Below are 20,887 nucleotides of genomic sequence, written 5' to 3'. Positions count from 1 at the left end.
AACACACAGACATTGGTCCCTTACAAAGCATCAAATGACCGTTTCCCCATCCATCCCGCCTTTTTTCAAGACTAAATACACATCTAGATCTGGATCTACTGATTGAAGCGGCCCTTACCTCCGTGTCCCTTTTTCCACTGTTCCAGGGAACACTGGTGGAGGAGTGACCAAGGGCGGGCACTCTGAACTTGTTTGTTCATGTTGGCCATTACAGCACTGGCACACATTAGGCCGTAGTTACCATTCCTTGATTCCTCCGTGCCCATCCTGCAAGCCCTGTGGAAGAGCAATACAAGGAATCCGTTAATGTAATTACTTTCTGTTGGACAAATTGGTGGCAGATCACGTTTGCATTAACACAGGCAGTTCAGTGGACTAATGGTAGTCAGAGAATATTTGAGAGGCATGCTATTTAAGGAGTACAGAGACTTAAGAGTAATAGATTTTTAAAAATCCCCAAACCATTTTGTAATATACAAGCAGATAAAATACTATGTGCATTCATTCACTGCTACACATTTCAAATGGCATGTAAAGACATTTTTTAGAGGATTTGGGGGGGGGGGGGAGTCTGATGGAAAGAAAGAAAAGGAAATTTCTTTCTCTGTGTAATTGCAATGATGTCGTGTCTTGCATGTATTGTCCAGGTGAAGGATTGTGGTGTTGATGTAAAGAGAACTTTAAACAAATATTTGGAGCTTTTTTTTTTTCCCATCTTCAATAATTTCGCTATGTCACTGCAACCTAAAGATGCCAAGCTTAAAAACTTGTTCGAAGATTTAGGAAGAGTGCAGTACTTCGCGCAGACCAAGCTTCAAGGAATGAGATATCGACATACACAGCTGGGAAGCACTAGCTCTCGATCGCTCCTCATGGCGTGAAGCTGAGTCTCGGAGTCTCAAGATTTGAAGCAAGAAGAGTGGCCAGGGCGATAGAGCGCCGAACCAACAAAAAGCTGAGAGAAGAAGAAGGCCTATCTGCAACTGACCAAACCTACCCATGCCACGTATGCGGTCGGCTTTTGAAAGCGAGGATTGAACTTTACAGACATCTTTGAGTCATAGTAAATGAGAAATGTGCTCATCTTCGACAACGAAGGAGGAGCTATATATATATATATATATATATATATATATATATATATATATATATATATATATATATATATATATATATATATATATATATATATATATATATATGCCATATGCCACATCGAACGCAAACAAAGTTATTGACACGCTGAAGTTTATTATTTCCATTGTTTGGATTAGCTCAATGCTTATTAAAAGATTGACAGAGAAAACAATAACACACCATTCATGCAATGAAGCTCAATCTCAGAACAATGCCAACACACACACACACACTTTAAAAGACAGTTTTATAAGCTTTAATTCCATTCCACGAATCTCACAAGCAAACCATATATCTCTCAAACTTCTCAGGCCGCTGTTCAAACTTCCCAGGCCGCTGTTCTAAGACATACAAGTCCAGAAGACCTATGTAGACATCAACGATGATGTGTCCATTAAAAAAAAAAGTCACTACAGTAACGCCTCAGCCGGTGATAGTGAGGAGGACCCACAATGGCGTTTGAACGTTGCTTTTTTTCTTCTTGGAGGGGAGAGGGGAGGACTGTTATTGATTGGTGTGTTCCCCGTTGTGTTAGATCTACTAATATTGTATTCATCCCAGGCCTTCCCTCGCATATAGTCTGCGTCTGTTCAGTTGTTATATTTAAGTTATCGACCTTAAGCAAGACAGTTGTTAGCAAACACTCACACATGCACACACACACCCACATATACTGATTAATAAATAAAGATGATTTAGACAGACAGACAGACAGACAGACAGACTGATAGATAGATAGATAGATAGATAGATAGATAGATAGATAGATAGATAGATAGATAAATAGATAGATAGATAGATAGATAGATAGATAGATAGATAGATAGATAGATAGATAGATAGATAGATAGATAGATAGATAGATAAGAGAAAGATGTCATTAATGGGGTTTAAATTCCAATTTTGATCTTTCTGTAGTCTCAATAATCTGATCTTTGATTTCTTATGCTCTCTTGATAAAAACCAAAAATATACCATATTTATTTAGACTCAAGGAGAAGCAACAACAGAGCATTGTTAGAGAAACAGAGAATCTTACAACAGAGCATTGTTAGAGCCATGAAGAAGCTTACAAGAGAGCATTGTTAGGGAAGCTCGTGCCAGAATTCCCAAACGTATTGTCTGTGACAGCAGGTACTATCCAGCATCAAAGTTCTCCTGGTGGCTGTTGGTGATTATCTAATCAAATCAGAGTTTAGTGAGTAGGCCAATAGTGTGTTTGGAAAACATTAAACCATATCAATATCAGTGTTTTTGGAGGTGTATATCTGCGACCACTAACAGGACACTTGAAACCGATCAATACAGATGTTCACTAACACATGCTGACTCTTTCATACTATCGTCTAGTACTCACTAAGTTAGGTGGAGTTTGTTGCACTATAATAATTTTACCATTCCAATATAGATCTAGTACATTAAAGTTGTACTTTAAACTGATATACTCATTTAACAATAATACACGCTGTGTACAAATGTAAATATAATCGCATAATGCTCAACGTTACATGCAAATATATATTATATATTGGAGAACCTCAACAAGTCTTAAGTCTAATTCACATGATGAAATAGAAGAAGCATGTTGGCCTACCTAAAGACATGCCCAAGGCTCATCCCAATAGAAGCCATGAACACATTGTCGAGCCTGGAATGTGCTGAGCCACACAACAATTAGAGACTTGGACATGAACACGTCATTAGTCTCGTGTAATGAAGTGTGTGTGAACTGGGTCTACTCGAGATGACGTACAGGCTCGACGACCAACAGACACAACACACCCTCAAACATGCACGCTCGCGCAACACACCCTCAAACATGCACGCTCGCGCAACACACCCTCAAACATGCACGCTCGCGCAACACACCCTCAAACATGCACGCTCGCGCAACACACCCTCAAACATGCACGCTCGCGCAACACACCCTCAAACATGCACGCTCGCGCAACACACCCTCAAACATGCACGCTCGCGCAACACACCCTCAAACATGCACGCTCGCGCAACACACCCTCAAACATGCACGCTCGCGCAACACACCCTCAAACATGCACGCTCGCGCAACACACCCTCAAACATGCACGCTCGCGCAACACACCCTCAAACATGCACGCTCGCGCAACACACCCTCAAACATGCACGCTCGCGCAACACACCCTCAAACATGCACGCTCGCGCAACACACCCTCAAACATGCACGCTCGCGCAACACACCCTCAAACATGCACGCTCGCGCAACACACCCTCAAACATGCACGCTCGCGCAACACACCCTCAAACATGCACGCTCGCGCAACACACCCTCAAACATGCACGCTCGCGCAACACACCCTCAAACATGCACGCTCGCGCAACACACCCTCAAACATGCACGCTCGCGCAACACACCCTCAAACATGCACGCTCGCGCAACACACCCTCAAACATGCACGCTCGCGCAACACACCCTCAAACATGCACGCTCGCGCAACACACCCTCAAACATGCACGCTCGCGCAACACACCCTCAAACATGCACGCTCGCGCAACACACCCTCAAACATGCACGCTCGCGCAACACACCCTCAAACATGCACGCTCGCGCAACACACCCTCAAACATGCACGCTCGCGCAACACACCCTCAAACATGCACGCTCGCGCAACACACCCTCAAACATGCACGCTCGCGCAACACACCCTCAAACATGCACGCTCGCGCAACACACCCTCAAACATGCACGCTCGCGCAACACACCCTCAAACATGCACGCTCGCGCAACACACCCTCAAACATGCACGCTCGCGCAACACACCCTCAAACATGCACGCTCGCGCAACACACCCTCAAACATGCACGCTCGCGCAACACACCCTCAAACATGCACGCTCGCGCAACACACCCTCAAACATGCACGCTCGCGCAACACACCCTCAAACATGCACGCTCGCGCAACACACCCTCAAACATGCACGCTCGCGCAACACACCCTCAAACATGCACGCTCGCGCAACACACCCTCAAACATGCACGCTCGCGCAACACACCCTCAAACATGCACGCTCGCGCAACACACCCTCAAACATGCACGCTCGCGCAACACACCCTCAAACATGCACGCTCGCGCAACACACCCTCAAACATGCACGCTCGCGCAAGGAGCTCACACAAAGTGACTTGCATATTCCTATTATGTTGGGAGGCGGCGACATGTGGAGACTTGGGACGGGGAACACCAGACACACGTTGAGGGCACTAGAGATGACAATAAAAAAAAACAACAACCTCAAAGCATTTTTGTCCACATCAATGGAACGTTTGGTTGTAGCTGTTGAGGGGGGGAGGCTAGAACTAGCTTTGTTTACTTTGTAATCTGACCAAAATACGCATTTTATGGAGGAATAGCAAATCGCATTTTATTATTTCAATAATATGCGCGGCACAAAAATCACACACAAAATAGTGACTAAACAACCTAAAAGAGACCATTAGTCAACAAAAAGAATAAACAAGAAAAATAATTTTAAAAAATAAAAAATAACAAAGCTTATATTAAGTGTAATAGTATTTATTATAAATTAGCTTGGATCAGTCCTGTAATTAAATGTGTAATAATCTAGACTAACAATAATAAATATGTTACAAATACTTTTACCAATTGTCTTTCCCAAGACCAATATAAGTTGCAATATTTTAAAACAATTAAAATACAAGAAATATACATTCTTTATAGCACACAGGTTTTGTCAGATACACGCTTTGCTTTCTTTCGAAGTTTAGCTAGTAATGTAGATGCATACAATAGTGTTAATCTAAAATAAATACGTACGTAGGCTCTACTCATTCAAGAGATCAAAAGCCATCATTGCACTTACCTATAGATCTATCGATAAAGACCGTGGTAAAAGCTTCTCAAAAATACTGTAACATTTTGGAAATCTAAACCTGAGCAATGTTTTGGGGAAGTCCTCGAAGAGCTCACATCAACTAGTAAGACACTTGCCCCTTGAATTTAGAAACGTTACTTTCTGTTACATTTTGCTATCAAAATGCACTAAAATGACTTCTAAAGGGAGCGAACTCAACTAAGTTCTAATTTCTTTCTATAGATTTCTGCACGCAATGAACTAGTTCTCCAATTCGATTGGATCATAATACTTGTGACCTACTGGCTGGCAACCTTCACCGTGAACCACCTTTTGAACCGGAAGTCTGGAATAACATACAATTAGCACCATTCTACTCTCTCTCCATCTCTCTCTCCTTCTGTGTGTTATTCTTTGGTCACTTTCTAGAGGCGGCACTGTAGGCACGGACACTGAAGATGAAAAACTGACAAACAAGCAACGCTGTGACAATTGTCCCCAAAACTTTTTACACGCTCGTCTCGATTACACGGCAACTGTGTCTCCGCAACGGACATCCGGACTGCAGGGGCGAGCGAATGAGGCCAAAGATTCTCTGTCCAAGCGGTCAAGGGATGACCCTAGTCTCCCCCCCCCCTCCTCATGGTACACTTGGTGTTTTGTTTGCTTAAAAAGCTTCAGTTTTGTGTGTGCACGAGAAAGTTTTGAGCAGCGAGAGTGAAGTGTGAACCAGGTAGAGGAGGACTGCATCTGTTTACACACTAAGTCTGACTTTCAAAGCAAACAGGCTGACGAGGAAACAATGCGGGATGGAAACTAACCAAGACAGACACAGACATAAATAAATAGTTTAAAAAAAAAAACCACTTAAAATAGGCAGGGCTGACAAAGAATGCTGCATATCTAAATGTCTAATTAGAGTCGACCAGGACAATGAGATACAAGCCAGCTATGACACATCAGATAGGACATAAGAATTCAAAATGCCCGAGGGGGGGGGGGTATTTAAGGACCATACAGGTAAAGCCTTGCAAGCGAGAAATGAGGTTATATTTAGCTTTGTTATTTTTAGCTCCTGTCACCGTCTTGTTATAGTTGTAAAAAATATATATATAGGCTAGAACCTGAATTAAAGTTAGCTTCCATCTCTTTGTTTACTTATACATGCTGATGTTGATTTGTAGTGAGCTGTTTGGCTAATTATATAATGTATCATTCTGGTTTCTTGTCACATAAAATCTCGGGCATGCTCCCCTGCCTCATAGTGGCGCCCGGGTGGAAGCGATCGTAAGAGGAAACGATTAGGCTAAAGGGTAGCAAAACAAGACTTCCGTGGGGGTGCCTAAGGGGGTGCGAGAGCATCCTCATTGCACTGTGCGGAGTTGTGAAAAAGCTCCCACAACCTTGTCACAATGCAGGCGCTGTTCCTCAAGGGGACGTTACATAAATGGCGTGTCCCGCACAGTTAGCCTGGTATAGAAAAGGAAAGTGGCGGGGGTCTTAGTGTATGCGGTCTCTTGCCGCGAGTCTGACCCACCCGTCAGACAGAAAGTGTTCTCATTCAGGCCGGTGAAGGGAGCTCTTGTTCACTTTTGCTGGCCTAGAGTTCCAAGAGCCGAGCGCTCAACTCTACCTGACAGTTGAAGAAGAAGAAGTCACATAAAATAGACATTTTGTTGTGGTATTGTAAACTTTTACAATTGTATACATTTTTGTAGTGGTGTAATAATAGTTATTAACATATTAAACGGCCTTTAAATTTTGTAGTTATAGTGCAATATCAAGATATATATAGTTTTGGTACTAGTATTAGTATTAGATCCGCGATAGTTCTAAATGAGTGTAGGTAAAATTAGCATAAGTTTACAGCATGATAAAAATAGTAACATTCCTTCAGTGAGACGAGATGTATAACTCTACAAGATGGTAACAAACAAACGACAGTGTTTATAATTTACATATTTATAAGATGCATGACTTTTTGCTGTTGCTTCATGATGTTGGTTTTACACCAGTGTTTCTCAACCTGTGACATCCACTCAACTTGTCAGTGTTTCTCAAACCTGACATCCACTCAACTTGTCAGTGTTTCTCAACCTGCCATCCACTCAACTTGTCAGTGTTTCTCAACCTGTGACATCCACTCAACTTGTCAGTGTTTCTCAACCTGTGACATCCACTCAACTTGTCAGTGTTTCTCAACCTGCCATACACTCAACTTGTCAGTGTTTCTCAACCTGCCATCCACTCAACTTGTCAGTGTTTCTCAGCCTGCCATCCACTCAACTTGTCAGTGTTTCTCAACCTGGGACATCCACTCAACTTGTCAGTGTTTCTCAAACCTGCCATACACTCAACTTGTCAGTGTTTCTCAAACCTGCCATACACTCAACTTGTCAGTGTTTCTCAACCTGTGACATCCACTCAACTTGTCAGTGTTTCTCAAACCTGACATCCACTCAACTTGTCAGTGTTTCTCAACCTGCCATCCACTCAACTTGTCAGTGTTTCTCAACCTGTGACATCCACTCAACTTGTCAGTGTTTCTCAACCTGTGACATCCACTCAACTTGTCAGTGTTTCTCAAACCTGCCATCCACTCAACTTGTCAGTGTTTCTCAAACCTGCCATCCACTAAACTTGTCAGTGTTTCTCAACCTGTGACATCCACTCAACTTGTCAGTGTTTCTCAAACCTGACATCCACTCAACTTGTCAGTGTTTCTCAACCTGTGACATCCACTCAACTTGTCAGTGTTTCTCAACCTGCCATCCACTCAACTTGTCAGTGTTTCTCAACCTGTGACATCCACTCAACTTGTCAGTGTTTCTCAAACCTGCCATACACTCAACTTGTCAGTGTTTCTCAACCTGCCATCCACTCAACTTGTCAGTGTTTCTCAACCTGTGACATCCACTCAACTTGTCAGTGTTTCTCAAACCTGCCATACACTCAACTTGTCAGTGTTTCTCAACCTGCCATCCACTCAACTTGTCAGTGTTTCTCAACCTGTGACATCCACTCAACTTGTCAGTGTTTCTCAAACCTGCCATACACTCAACTTGTCAGTGTTTCTCAACCTGCCATCCACTCAACTTGTCAGTGTTTCTCAACCTGTGACATCCACTCAACTTGTCAGTGTTTCTCAAACCTGCCATACACTCAACTTGTCAGTGTTTCTCAACCTGCCATCCACTCAACTTGTCAGTGTTTCTCAACCTGTGACATCCACTCAACTTGTCAGTGTTTCTCAAACCTGCCATACACTCAACTTGTCAGTGTTTCTCAACCTGCCATCCACTCAACTTGTCAGTGTTTCTCAACCTGTGACATCCACTCAACTTGTCAGTGTTTCTCAAACCTGCCATACACTCAACTTGTCAGTGTTTCTCAACCTGCCATCCACTCAACTTGTCAGTGTTTCTCAACCTGTGACATCCACTCAACTTGTCAGTGTTTCTCAACCTGTGACATCCACTCAACTTGTCAGTGATGGTGGAAAAGACAAAGCGAAATAAGTTTGAGCAGACTAAAGATGTAGATGTGAAAGTCAAGGCGACTTTACAAATACTAGATAGAGAGAAACACTGCGTTACAGTTTCCAACGAGCGCTACAAGATTGCTGGAGGCAGCTTGACCATTAACTTGGCTTGTGTAAAACAATGACTTTGGAGGCGGTGAACAAAAGAAATATCAGTTCTCGGCTGTACCTTGTTTTTGTAATATTGTTTCACTTAGTTTTCGCCCTTGATTTTTCACAAAAGTAATGGGAGAGGGGAGAGGGTGGAGAAGTCAAACGCTTATTCTATTTCTATTGTCTTTTTTATTTTTCATCTCTATAACGACAACGTGGACAACGAAAGATGACTTTCTATCCAGTGTGCTTAATATCAGCCATTACCAACCAGCATCAATACACCCGTACCTCTGCGGTCCACCTGAGCCACGCCTTCTATCCAAGTTTGACTACGTGACAAAGTCTACGTAAGACTCCAAACGGTCACAAGCTGAGTATCTTATGAAGTGATGACTAAATGTCAAGCCGACATACGGTTGGTTAGATCTAGTACTAGATCTAGTCTAGCTTCAATCACTAGAGCTTTGGAGTGGGGGTGGGGGCGTTTTTTTTTCCAAACCCTCACCCCCAGTAAATCCTAAGCATAAACGAGCGTACAGCCTATATATATATATTACATATATTAGAAATTTTAAAAAAAATAGTGTTTCTCAACCTTTGACGAAAAAACAAACAAACAGCCATGTTGAGGTCCTTCTCCTCGCTCTTTTTATAATTTCTGCTAATGATTGAGTTTGGCATTAAAGAAAAGGGGGAGGGTGATTCGATATAAGAATTTAATTTATAGGATATATAAATTATATTCGTGACATTTTTTTTTTATTTTGTAGTTTCTTAACTAAATTACAAAAAGTATATGATCAGTACATTGGCAGAGACTTGTAAGCGTGCAAACTTGTCCCAATCTGACTTGATTGGTCTCGCTTGAATTCACTCAAGGGAAGGGATGGACAGGGAGGCCAGGGTAAAAGGGAGGTAAACTAAAACTAGAAACTAAGTTTTCAGACGATACATTTCAGTCAACATTTTAAACAACGAAATATTTATGAAATCATTTTTTGTTCCGCAGTAATGAAGAGATAGTTGTAGTCTATGGTATTAAAACGGTGTGAAAATGTACTGTTACATTATCAATGCTGACATTATGTTATCAAGGGATTTTATTTTTTTTTTGGGGTGGGAAGAATCTATTTATCTTGTCCCATGCAACGTATCGTATATAACTTGTAGGCGTCATTAGCAACACTCTCTGAAACTAATTCTTGCAACACTATCTGAAAATAATGCTTGCAACACTATCTGAAAATAATGCTTGCAACACTATCTGAAAATAATGCTTGCAACACTATCTGAAAATAATGCTTGCAACACTATCTGAAAATAATGCTTGCAAGTTGCTACAATATCTGAAATTAATCTCTATATCACAATTTAATTTAAAAAATCGAACTAGATGTAGACATTCTAAAGTAACACAATAAACTCAAACTTTACCTTTTTCGCCTTCGATGACCAAAAGCCGATTTAAACATGGCTACAAGATGTAGATCGATATTTCCTTACTACCGACGTCTGAAACAAATCCCTTGCTCACAGTGTTTTCTGTTCTGTAGTTAGTGTAGCTAGCACATCATTGGAGGTTTGCCAGAAGATACAATCACACTCCCAACGATTGTTTCACAAACTGAGTAGCCAGAATCTCCCGTTGGTGTTTTTGTAAAAGTTTTACTGTTATTGTTTGTTTGTTTTTTCACTTGACAAAAAATGTCTTATCTGTATAATAAACACAGCGATAACGGATGAGATAACAGATTGGAAGTCTGCCCAAGACATTGAAGCGTAGCTCACTCTATAAATATGTCAGTCTACAATGTATAGGCTCCGCTATAAGACTATTCTATCACCACCACCACGCCAATGTTTACTTGGTAAAGACAAAGATCGCCACTGTAAAACAAAGATATTTGTTTCTAAATAAAAGAAAACATAAGCTACAGGTAAATGCGTGATGGAGAGGGGGGGGCGTAATAAAAAAAGGAAGGAGGGCCGGTTGACAGAGGGAACACAAAATGGACGAGGGGAGGGCATAGTGACAGATGAGATCTCATCACCAGTGACGCAATGGGTGACAAATGGTGTGGGTCTGCGCTAATTGAAGGTCACTAGAAGTCACCTGACAATGCCAGTTAATTACTTACTGAGTCACATTTAAAATTTTAATGCGTTAAGGGGGCAGGCGAGAAATAAAACCAGGCCCGGGGGGGGGGGTTATGAGTTCTAAATGTACGGGGAGATAGAGAGGAGCACTGAATCCATGAACGTGCAGAGAAAAGGCGAGTTACTCAAACTCGTATCAACCAAAATACGCACATAAACATAATACTTAAAAAAAAAAAAGCAGGTCAAGGACAGTCGCAAGCAATGTTCTATGAATCAAACATTAGCTGCTCGACCATGAAATGAAATTTGGTTTCGTTTTGATGCTGAGAATCATTTTTTTTTTTAATTGATTCCGCGTATAAATAAGACAGACCTTGCAAAGTTAGAAAGTGTGACTGGCTACAGATTGAGCTAGCCAAAATAAAATGGAGACCTAAGCGATCAGATACTGGCACGTATCCATGTCTTAACCAGCTTTGTCCTGACACTTGACCTACTTATTCACAAATCTCTTAAAACCGACAAAACGTTCCATACAGCGCTGTTCCATATACCGTTGACCTATGAAAGATATCTTCTTGCTAGAAAGTGAATGCCATTCTCTGGACACTAGTGCTAGATCAAGCTGACAGAATCAAGGGGAGCTTAAGGTTGACTTAATAAGATGTCCTGTTTTCCAAGTCCTTCAAAATGAAGCCAGTAGGCCTATACTTTGTTTTCCATATTATTGACTTTCTCCCTTTTTTTTAAGTTATCCGGGCGTCAAAAATAACAAAAATGACTGACGCTTCACTGATTGCAATTCCGATACTGTCACTACTGTGTCCTAGAGGGCACTGCCCCATCTAGGTTGAAAAGTAAGCTGTGGTGGCGAGGAGTGGAGGGAAGTGGAGTGTCACTACAAGCAGCAACAGTCGTGACGGCAGTCATCAGTGTCCGGTTTTATTATCAAACATTTGGCCAGTTGATAGAGGAATCGATTGTGGGGGCGGGAAGAGGGGGGAGACATTAGATAGGTCATTTGGAATTAACATTGAAATCAGCTTGTAACCATACTGGCAACGGATAGAATAGTGGCAGCGGATAGAATAGTGGCAGCGGATAGAAAAGTGGCAGTGGATAGAATAGTGATAGAATAGTGACAGCGGATAGAATAGTGACAGTGGATAGAATAGTGACAGTGGATAGAATAGTGACAGTGGATAGAATAGTGACAGCGGATGGAAAAGAGGTAGCGGATTAAATAGTGGGAGTGGGTAGAATAGAGTCAGTTGATTAAATATTGACAGTGGATAAAATAATGATAGTGGATAGAAAAGTGCCAGTGGATATGAATAGTGGCAGTGGATATGAATAGTAGCAGAAGATAGATGCATTTAAAAATTAGACCTTCATTCAACCACTAGATTTCTTTGTGGATTATAAGCACAGAGTTCACAAACAAACGCTGCTGACAACTGGATTCAGCAATGTTGGGGGGGGGGGCGATGACGGAACAAAAGAAGCGCATTACCTAAATCTAGACTTCAAACTCGAGACAATTGATGCGATACGAGTCTCGGACCCAGTCCACCCAGCTTTAAGGGACACATGGCGTAAGTTGCGAACGTAAAGGTAGGTCATTGTGCTATCCACGTGACACTCTAGTTAACAGTCGGCCATAGTAACATTAACTGCCACTATTGATCGCTAGGTCTAAAAGGAAGTACATTAACTAAGCTTTCGTTTTTTACGGCACCTAAAAAAAATTCACAAACGATTTCAAGCATTATCTACTAAAATAAAGGACCGGATCTAACTGGATCTAAGTGACAAAAGAATACTACATTTGAGGTCTCTGTCAACCATATTAACAACGCCAATGTGGCATATCAAAGAAATCACATATGTATTAGGAATATAATCACAATGTCCCCAACACTATTAGCACACTATGCAGACACTAGCATCACGATACCAAATAATCCTGTACATTCCAGACACAGTTGAAAACAAAAACGAATCAATCAATGAGACGGCTCACGCGCCGTGCTTGTACACAGTTCAAGTGCGAGTGAGCTAACATAGGAATCCAGAGAGTCAGCCGATGAATGACACGACAAAGAGAAAACGCAACGCCAACTTGAAGTTAGGCAGAGTCGAAGACTCTCTCTCACTCACGCACAACAAGTGCGGTACTAAGAAATATTCAAGCATGACCTGTCACTATACGCTGACTTCGGTTAGGCATGTCATAGCATGCCACTGGCTGGACTGACAGTGTTATTAGCAACAAATCAGGGGGGGGGGGTGACAGCCAATGACGTCGGTGCCCATACTCTTTTCGAGTGACTGTCTAGAGTCTAGGCCAATCCACCGAGATATTTATGGCACAGGGTCACTCAGCCAAAGAAAACTCCAAAATGAGGAGGTGGGGTGAACAGGGCGCGAGTCTGTGCCTGCTCGTGTGTCTGCGAGCCCGACCCCCCAACCTCTCAGATTATTAACTGCAACTCAAAAGTCGGAATTTGCGCGCTCTTATGTCGTCCTGAATCACAGCCGAATATTCATTGATCCAGGAGCTGATCTAGATTGTTCCACGGAACCAATACATGCATAATTTATTGGGGCTTCGTGTCTGTACTGGTAGAGCCGTGTACACAGAGGTGAAGATCAATACATGAAGAGGTGCCATAAACATCACTAGCACGTATATACACCGTTCCACTTTCTGACATGAAGAAACATCTTCAGAATGGAACAAGGTGCGGACAAAATGGAGGAAGTGAATATTACAAAACGAGATCTGAGTTGATTGTGCGTGATTATTGTCACGGGTCGTCTGCTGGGCTTGTTTGTCGGGATGCGCTGGGGGGGGGGGGGGGGAGCAAAGTTCAATGGCTGCCATATTTCTCATTATTGCAAAGCTTAACTGCTTTTAGCTTGGCACATTTTCCATATAAAACAAAATTAATGAAGTACCAATAATTTTTCAACTAGTTATTATTATTTTTATTGATTGATGTTTTGTCATCAACAATGAATAATTGTGCAAAGTTTCAACGAGAATCGGAAGTTGCAGAAACAACGTGGACAAGATTTGGACCAAACAGACCGGAGTACGTTGCTGCAAGCTTTGTACAAACTTCAAGGGCGATTAGATGGGCACAAGGCTTGAACTTTTCCTTCTACAAAAATGCCTCAACGCCTTATGGTCCTAACGTTAATAAAAATCTTTTTTTTTTCCTAGCGCAAACTCTTTTTATTTAGTGAAGATTTTAAAGCATTGTATAACAACACCGCAATGCTATGGCCTAAATGACGTCATGACTACATCACAAAGACCTATATTGCTTATGTCCCCCCCCCACACGCACACTCATAACTCGGCATATCAATGTAACAATTGCACTGTCGTCCTGTAGACGGATATTAAGTATTTCTATTCTCTCCCGAGAAGCTTCACAGAACACAAACACATAAGTTATTCAATGAAGACTTGTGAGGGACTTTCCCCAAACAACAAACAGATACACAGTACAAGACCCTTTTTGAACAGCTTAGTCCAGGGGTTGTCAACCTTTTTCTACCGAGGGCCGCATTAAAAAAAATCTGGGGACTGGCGGGCCGCATAAATTATTATTTTTTTTTTTTAATCCCAATTGAGGAATTACAACAACAGTTAGCAATTTCTTGAACTAATTTTACGAATATTTTTTTAAATTTTGTTATTGTCTTTTTACATCACAACATTTCACCACAAATGTACAATTGTACTTAATGTGAAGCATTTAACTGTTTACATCCGTGCATAATGTTCTGTAACTGTAGAACTAGCTTACTAGTTGTTTTGTTCTTGCGACTGCTGTCAAATTACAGTCAGTGAGCATCGACCAGTTCTAACACTTCATAATTTTCAAACAAACAAAATAAAGCGTGTTCACAGATGAATTAGGTTCCGAATAATGTGACAGCTTCGCAGCAAAGTTTTCTTAAGTATGGGAATACAGCTTCTGGCAGTCATGAAACTTCTATGGAAGAACTCACTGGAATTACTCTTTCAGGTCATAATTTGCTTGGAGGTATGTCATCTGGAGCTAAATCAGCTTCTGCATTAAATGGTGAGCTGATGGTATTGAAAACTAGTTCCAAGATCTTGACGTCTTAAAATTTGCTTTCAAATTCCACAATCAAGGAATCCAAATAAGTCTTATAATTTCATCCATTTCACTAGAAATAGTTTCACCTTTCAGCTTAGGAAAATGATAAGACCCGACTTCACTCGCTGCATCAAGAAGTGGGATAACTTTGAAAAGATTTAAGATGCAGATACATTTCATTTGCAAACAAAACATTGCAATGTCTCCAATGATAAACATGAAGTCTGTCTTCAACTCTTCATTAGAAATATTAGTAACAAAGTCACAATCAATGTCCTTCGATGAACCTAACTATTTCTTCCTTGATATTCCATATTCTTCTAGGCCAGAGGATACTACTGTGTAATAATAATAATAATAATAATAATAATAATAATAATAATCGTTATTATCCGTATGGAAATTTGTCTTACAATTTGTGCATTACACCAAACAAAAAACATTATAACTATAAGAAACCAAAGTGTACATTCACACCAGACTCACTCATAATTTACATGTGACAAAGTTTATACCAGATTGTTCTTATTTAATGATTTGATTGCCAGGGGAACAAAAGAGTGTTTGTGTCTGTTTGTCTTTGCTATCGGTGTCTTGTATCTCTTTTGTGATGGTAAAATCACAAAATCCTGACAAAAAGGGTGATTCTTTATTTCGAGGATCTTGTTAGCTTTTTTATAGATGTTTGTCTCAAACAACTGCCCAAATGGGGTTTGTTTTTTGCCAATGATTTTGCCAGCAGCATTGAGGATTCTATTAAGTTTATTCCTATTTTTAATGCTCAGATTGCCATACCAGGCAGTGATATTGAAACTTAAAATATTGCAGATGTGAGCGTGATAAAACATATCGAAGGCCTTTTCGCTAACATTAAACGAGGACAGTTTTCTTAGTAGTCGTAATCTTTGCTGCCCTTTTTTGCTGATATAATCAGTATTTGCAGTAAAATTTAGTTTATTGTCTTGGATAGTACCAAGGTATTTAAAGGTTTGTACAATTTCAATAGTCTCTCCAGCTACAGAAACAATATCATTTTCCTTCTTGTCCCTGCGAAAATCGATTATCATTTCTTTGTTTTTTTTTTACATTTAATAATAAAACATCGGAATGTTTTGTTTCCAAACCTTCAAGTACTTCTCGGAACTGCCAGTCATGGCCGGCAGATAATTGAAGGCCCCTTGGCAAAGTGAATTTGGTGGCCTCAAATAAAAAAAAATTATGTAAAAAGTGACAACAGTAAAATTATTAAATTTATTAAAAACCTATTGTACTTCAACAATAACATTGAGGACAAGTTTCGCTATTTCTTCTCTAAAATAATAAGAACGATATCAGTGCAAGGCCCTCACCAATTGGTGACCCTAAGCACTTTGTCTATGCCTAAGGCTGGCTCTCTGCCAATAATAAGATTATCGAGAAATCAATTATAACAATATATTTGATATTCAATGCTTTATTTTATTAAAAAGCCTGTTTTTCTTAGTCAAAGCAAGAGCTCCATTAATTGTTACACTTGCCATCTTGTACAAGCCGACCCAACACTTTCAACACAGTTTCTGATAGAATTGAATAAATACTGGCTTGTGTTTGTCTTTGACTGAATGTTTCGAAATATTGCAATTAAGAATAATCTTCGTTTACTTTAAACATTTTAGAATGACGATTAAAAACAATGTTTCTTTAGCCCTTCATGATAATTGATAAGAATCAGAAGTTTCAATTATTTCTAGATCTATAGATATTTACAATTATTTATATAAATATATTTGCATTTTTATATGTGTAATGTGTGGTAACACCTAATTTCTTTAAGCGTCGGCGGGCCGCATAAAACACTTCGGCGGGCCGTATGTGGCCCGCGGGCCGTAATTTGCCCACCCCTGGCTTAGTCCAAATAGCTTGGACCTCAATGAAATTAGTTTCCAAGTTATAACGGATGTTGTCTGCGGATGTTATTTCTGGAAGAGACTATGTTGTAGTCCTTGTTTTTACATTTTTCTAAGTATTTGTTTATTTACTATACCAATGTTTGTTCTAACAGGACTTTGCAATAAACCAGCATTCAATAACAATGTAAGGACTGTCCTAGTGACTACAACATCAATTTCTTCCAGCTATAGAGAACGTATCAATTAACAATTGCCCTGGTGATTAAAACATCTATTTCTTCTAGCTATAGAGAAAGTATCAATTAACGACTGTCCTAGTGATTACATCTATTTCTACTAGCTATAGAGAAAGTATCAATTAACGACTGTCCTAGTGATTACATCAATTTCTTCTAGCTATAGAGAAAGTATCAATTAACGACTGTCCTAGTGATTACATCTATTTCTACTAGCTATAGAGAAAGTATCAATTAACGACTGTCCTAGTGATTACATCAATTTCTTCTAGCTATAGAGAAAGTATCAATTAACGACTGTCCTAGTGATTACATCTATTTCTTCTAGCTATAGAGAAAGTATCAATTAACGACTGTCCTAGTGATTACATCAATTTCTTCTAGCTATAGAGAGAGTATCACTAACATTGGAATCAAATTTCAATAAACAGCAATGACTGACCTTTGACCTTCCTTAAAAATAAAAAAATAATAACGATCAGTTAATGAAATTTAAACGAACACAAAGTCTATATCGAGTTCTAATGAGTGAGAGAGAGAGAGAGAGAGAGAGAGAGAGAGAATGATCATCTTTTTAAAAGAAAGATTTTGATGACATCTCAACACCTCCATGTATTGACCTAGTGACACTATTGCCCATTATATCAACTAGACCTACTAGATGTAGATTTAGGTGTAATTTACATGGATGATGGTAGGGGGTAGCTGGTTGTCTGTCTGACTCAAGCAAATCAAAGAGCCCACACAAATTTGATAGTACAACAATTCAAAGTTTCTGTTAAAGAGACTCAAATGGAACTAGAACCTAGATTTATTTACATCTAGCTAGGTCTACTCACGTCAGTTTTATCAACACTAGAACCATTCACTATAATATTCAACAACTAAAATAACAATCCTTTGACAAATGGCTGTCTCTTGAGGCCTTAATAAAGCCACCGCTTTGTGACTCACTCGCACACATATTGACTCGCGCGTTCCAAGAGATGTGTGTTAGGTGCTGTAACCACGAGTCAGCCATTGTCAAGACGGTCTCCCATCACAATCACAAATACGATACTTAAACAACTTACATTTCTAACCACGATTCCTAACTCACTATAGAAATAGACCGCACACCATGAACAAGGAACTAGCACATAGCACTGCGCTCACTTAATAACACCAACAAATGTGCACAATTCATAAAGGCAACAAAAAAAGTCTCCTGGCTGCTAGGTTAGCACTTCGCATACACGCACACAAGGGGAGCGTCATAGGGAAGAAAGAGAGGGGCTCAACATACACATACACGTCTAGTACTGCTAAACAGGGGGTTGTCCCCGACCCAGTTCGCCTCCGCCTGGTCTAAGAATAGATCGAACCGAAAAAATCGGGGCCAAACCTAGAAAGTAATTATTATGCCCGGGCAATACCAGATATATCTAGATTACTTTCCTTTCCTCTTACTTTAAAAAAAAAAGGTAGGGTGGGTCTTAGCTATTTGTAGTTTCTCGACAAACAAGTGATTACCAACATTTGAATAAAAGATTTGTAGTCCCATGATTTAATCATGTTCATAACCTGGTAGATTTAAAGTGAACATATTTAGCTCAGGGGCAAATACTGGCTCCGTTGGTTACTTGTTATCTTTGAGCTTATCGTCCTTGGGTCAGGGAAATGACGGACAATGTTTGTTTTGTTAATAATCTTGATGTATCACTGAAAGACTAAATGTATTGTGATACTTGTAACAAAGGTATCTCCTTGTGTTGTATAAGACAGACATGTATGTCTTAGTCAACACGTAACAACATAAAGGCAAAACATCTTAAAGTACAGGCAAGCGACATGTGCAGCGTAATTAGCGTTTGTACTTCACATCATTGGGGAATGCGAACAACGCAATAAGACTTAACACATACACACAGACAACAAACACACAGCTTCGATCTTATAAATCTGAATAAGTTTTACATATATCCTCATACAAATTAATACTTTGATTTTTAAATATCATAAAATTTACACACACTATCAGGTTTAGATCTCTATGCATAACAATGAAAGCACAAGATTTCATACAAACTAACCGACTAGAACTGGTCATAGGGAGTGTTAGGTTAGGGCCATAATATTTCATAGAAACTAACAGACTAGAATGTCATAGGGATAGTTCCAGGAGTGCTAGGGCCATAAAGCAGAACGTACTACGCCCACATGACGAGACCACTGGGAGCGATGTCATCATCACCTATCATCTCAACTGCGGCCCAAATGTGTATGACGCGACCTACTTTTCCAGTGGGTGTGTTAGTCACATTCGGCGGCATGGTAATTTGATTGACTGAAGTCATACAGACTAGTAGAGACATCAATACAACCAAGCGCACGATAGGTCACGTGCACTGCTGTGCACCGTCACTGAACCCCAGTAGTCTATTTCTTCACCAAACTCATAGACACACTGTGACCAAGCTGTATCAATACTAGAGTCAATGTGACACTGTGACCAAGCTGTATCAATACTAGAGTCAATGTGACACTGTGACCAAGCTGTATCAATACTAGAGTCAATGTGACACTGTGACCAAGCTGTATCAATACTAGAGTCAATGTGACACTGTGACCAAGCTGTATCAATACTAGAGTCAATGTGACACTGTGACCAAGCTGTATCAATACTAGAGTCAATGTGACACTGTGACCAAGCTGTATCAATACTAGAGTCAATGTGACACTGTGACCAAGCTGTATCAATACTAGAGTCAATGTGACAGACTGTGACCAAGCTGTATCAATACTAGAGTCAATGTGTGTGCGTTTGTATATGGTGTGTATATGTGTGTGCGTTTGTATATGATTTGTATATGTGTGTTCTAGGTTATGATCATTCAGTAATGTCTAAATATCAACACCTGACTACACGACTATCGTAATGTTTCCATAAGCTTACAATAAGCTCTAATCATAAGCTAACATTACAGTCTATGTCATCTCAGTCCCGTTACCCAATGCTATTGTTTTAATATCACTTTTAGCCTACACTCATGTCCTTAATAGTTCTGAAAGCCTGCACTTTTAGATCAATATTCTTACACTAGCTAGTATCACATGTGATGCCCAAAACTACAACCCGCGGGCCATATCTGGCTCGTGACGCGGTGCTATCTAGCCCCATGGAATCCTCTATACACAGTGCAGGAACTCGGCTTGTTAAAATAAAATAAATAAAATAAAAAAAAAAAACAAGGTAAAGAAAACAACAACAACTCGTCCTGTGACACGAGTGTCGGAAATGTCTAGGACCCACTGGCCGAATAAAGTTGAGTATAACTGACCTACACTTGTACACTAACATCTAAGTCTTCCAAGGGCTAGTCACTCATGGTCGTTACAGTAACGCAGCAGCAGTCAAGTGTAGGAGACCTTCTGACGTTCCAGCATGTCACTGTTTGTCACAGTCCCTGTGTCAGTGAGCCTAGTTATTTAAATGTAACAGACACAAGTGACACAAATAATAAAATGCACTGGCATTCGACCTAATTTTTTTTTTATCAAGATGTAGCTCAATAAAAGGATTTGGTATGCTGAAGAATATGAATCTAAATATAAACCAAAATAGCCTGCTTTTCAAAGGCCTATAACTCGTCGAAGGATGTCTTGCATATTTGCAGCCCAGAAATGTAAGTAGGTATGTACCTTAAAAGCAATCAAGAAAGAATGGTATTTCCATTTCATTAGTCAGTTTTATTTTCGGCTAACCATTTTAGATCTTAATGTTTGGAATGATTAAAATAATAAGCATCAAACCATTAGAGTAAATATCTTTTTAACTGTAGTTTTGCATCCTGTATAATCACCGTTAACTTTCAGATAGTGAATATACCTCCTAAAGATAACTATTACTGTACTACATATG

General features: G+C 40.1%; 1 protein-coding gene across 16 annotated transcripts in view; it reads right to left on the bottom strand.

Annotated features, from left to right (window-relative positions):
- Positions 1–20,887, bottom strand: part of LOC106057267 (uncharacterized) — a 119,196-nt gene that overhangs the window by 4,806 nt on the left and 93,503 nt on the right. For 6 of the 16 annotated variants that reach the window (XM_056020533.1, XM_056020535.1, XM_056020532.1 and 3 more), the window contains one exon: positions 119–276. In XM_056020533.1, coding sequence (XP_055876508.1) covers positions 119–276 — 158 coding nt within the window. The other 10 variants (XM_013214401.2, XM_013214420.2, XM_013214427.2 and 7 more) reach the window with 10 other exon arrangements.

The sequence above is a fragment of the Biomphalaria glabrata genome, chromosome 2, assembly GCF_947242115.1.
Source record: "Biomphalaria glabrata chromosome 2, xgBioGlab47.1, whole genome shotgun sequence".
Classification (NCBI taxonomy): domain Eukaryota; kingdom Metazoa; phylum Mollusca; class Gastropoda; family Planorbidae; genus Biomphalaria; species Biomphalaria glabrata.
The sequence above is the reverse complement of the archived record's forward strand: the minus strand, read 5'-3'. Positions and strand labels throughout refer to the sequence as shown.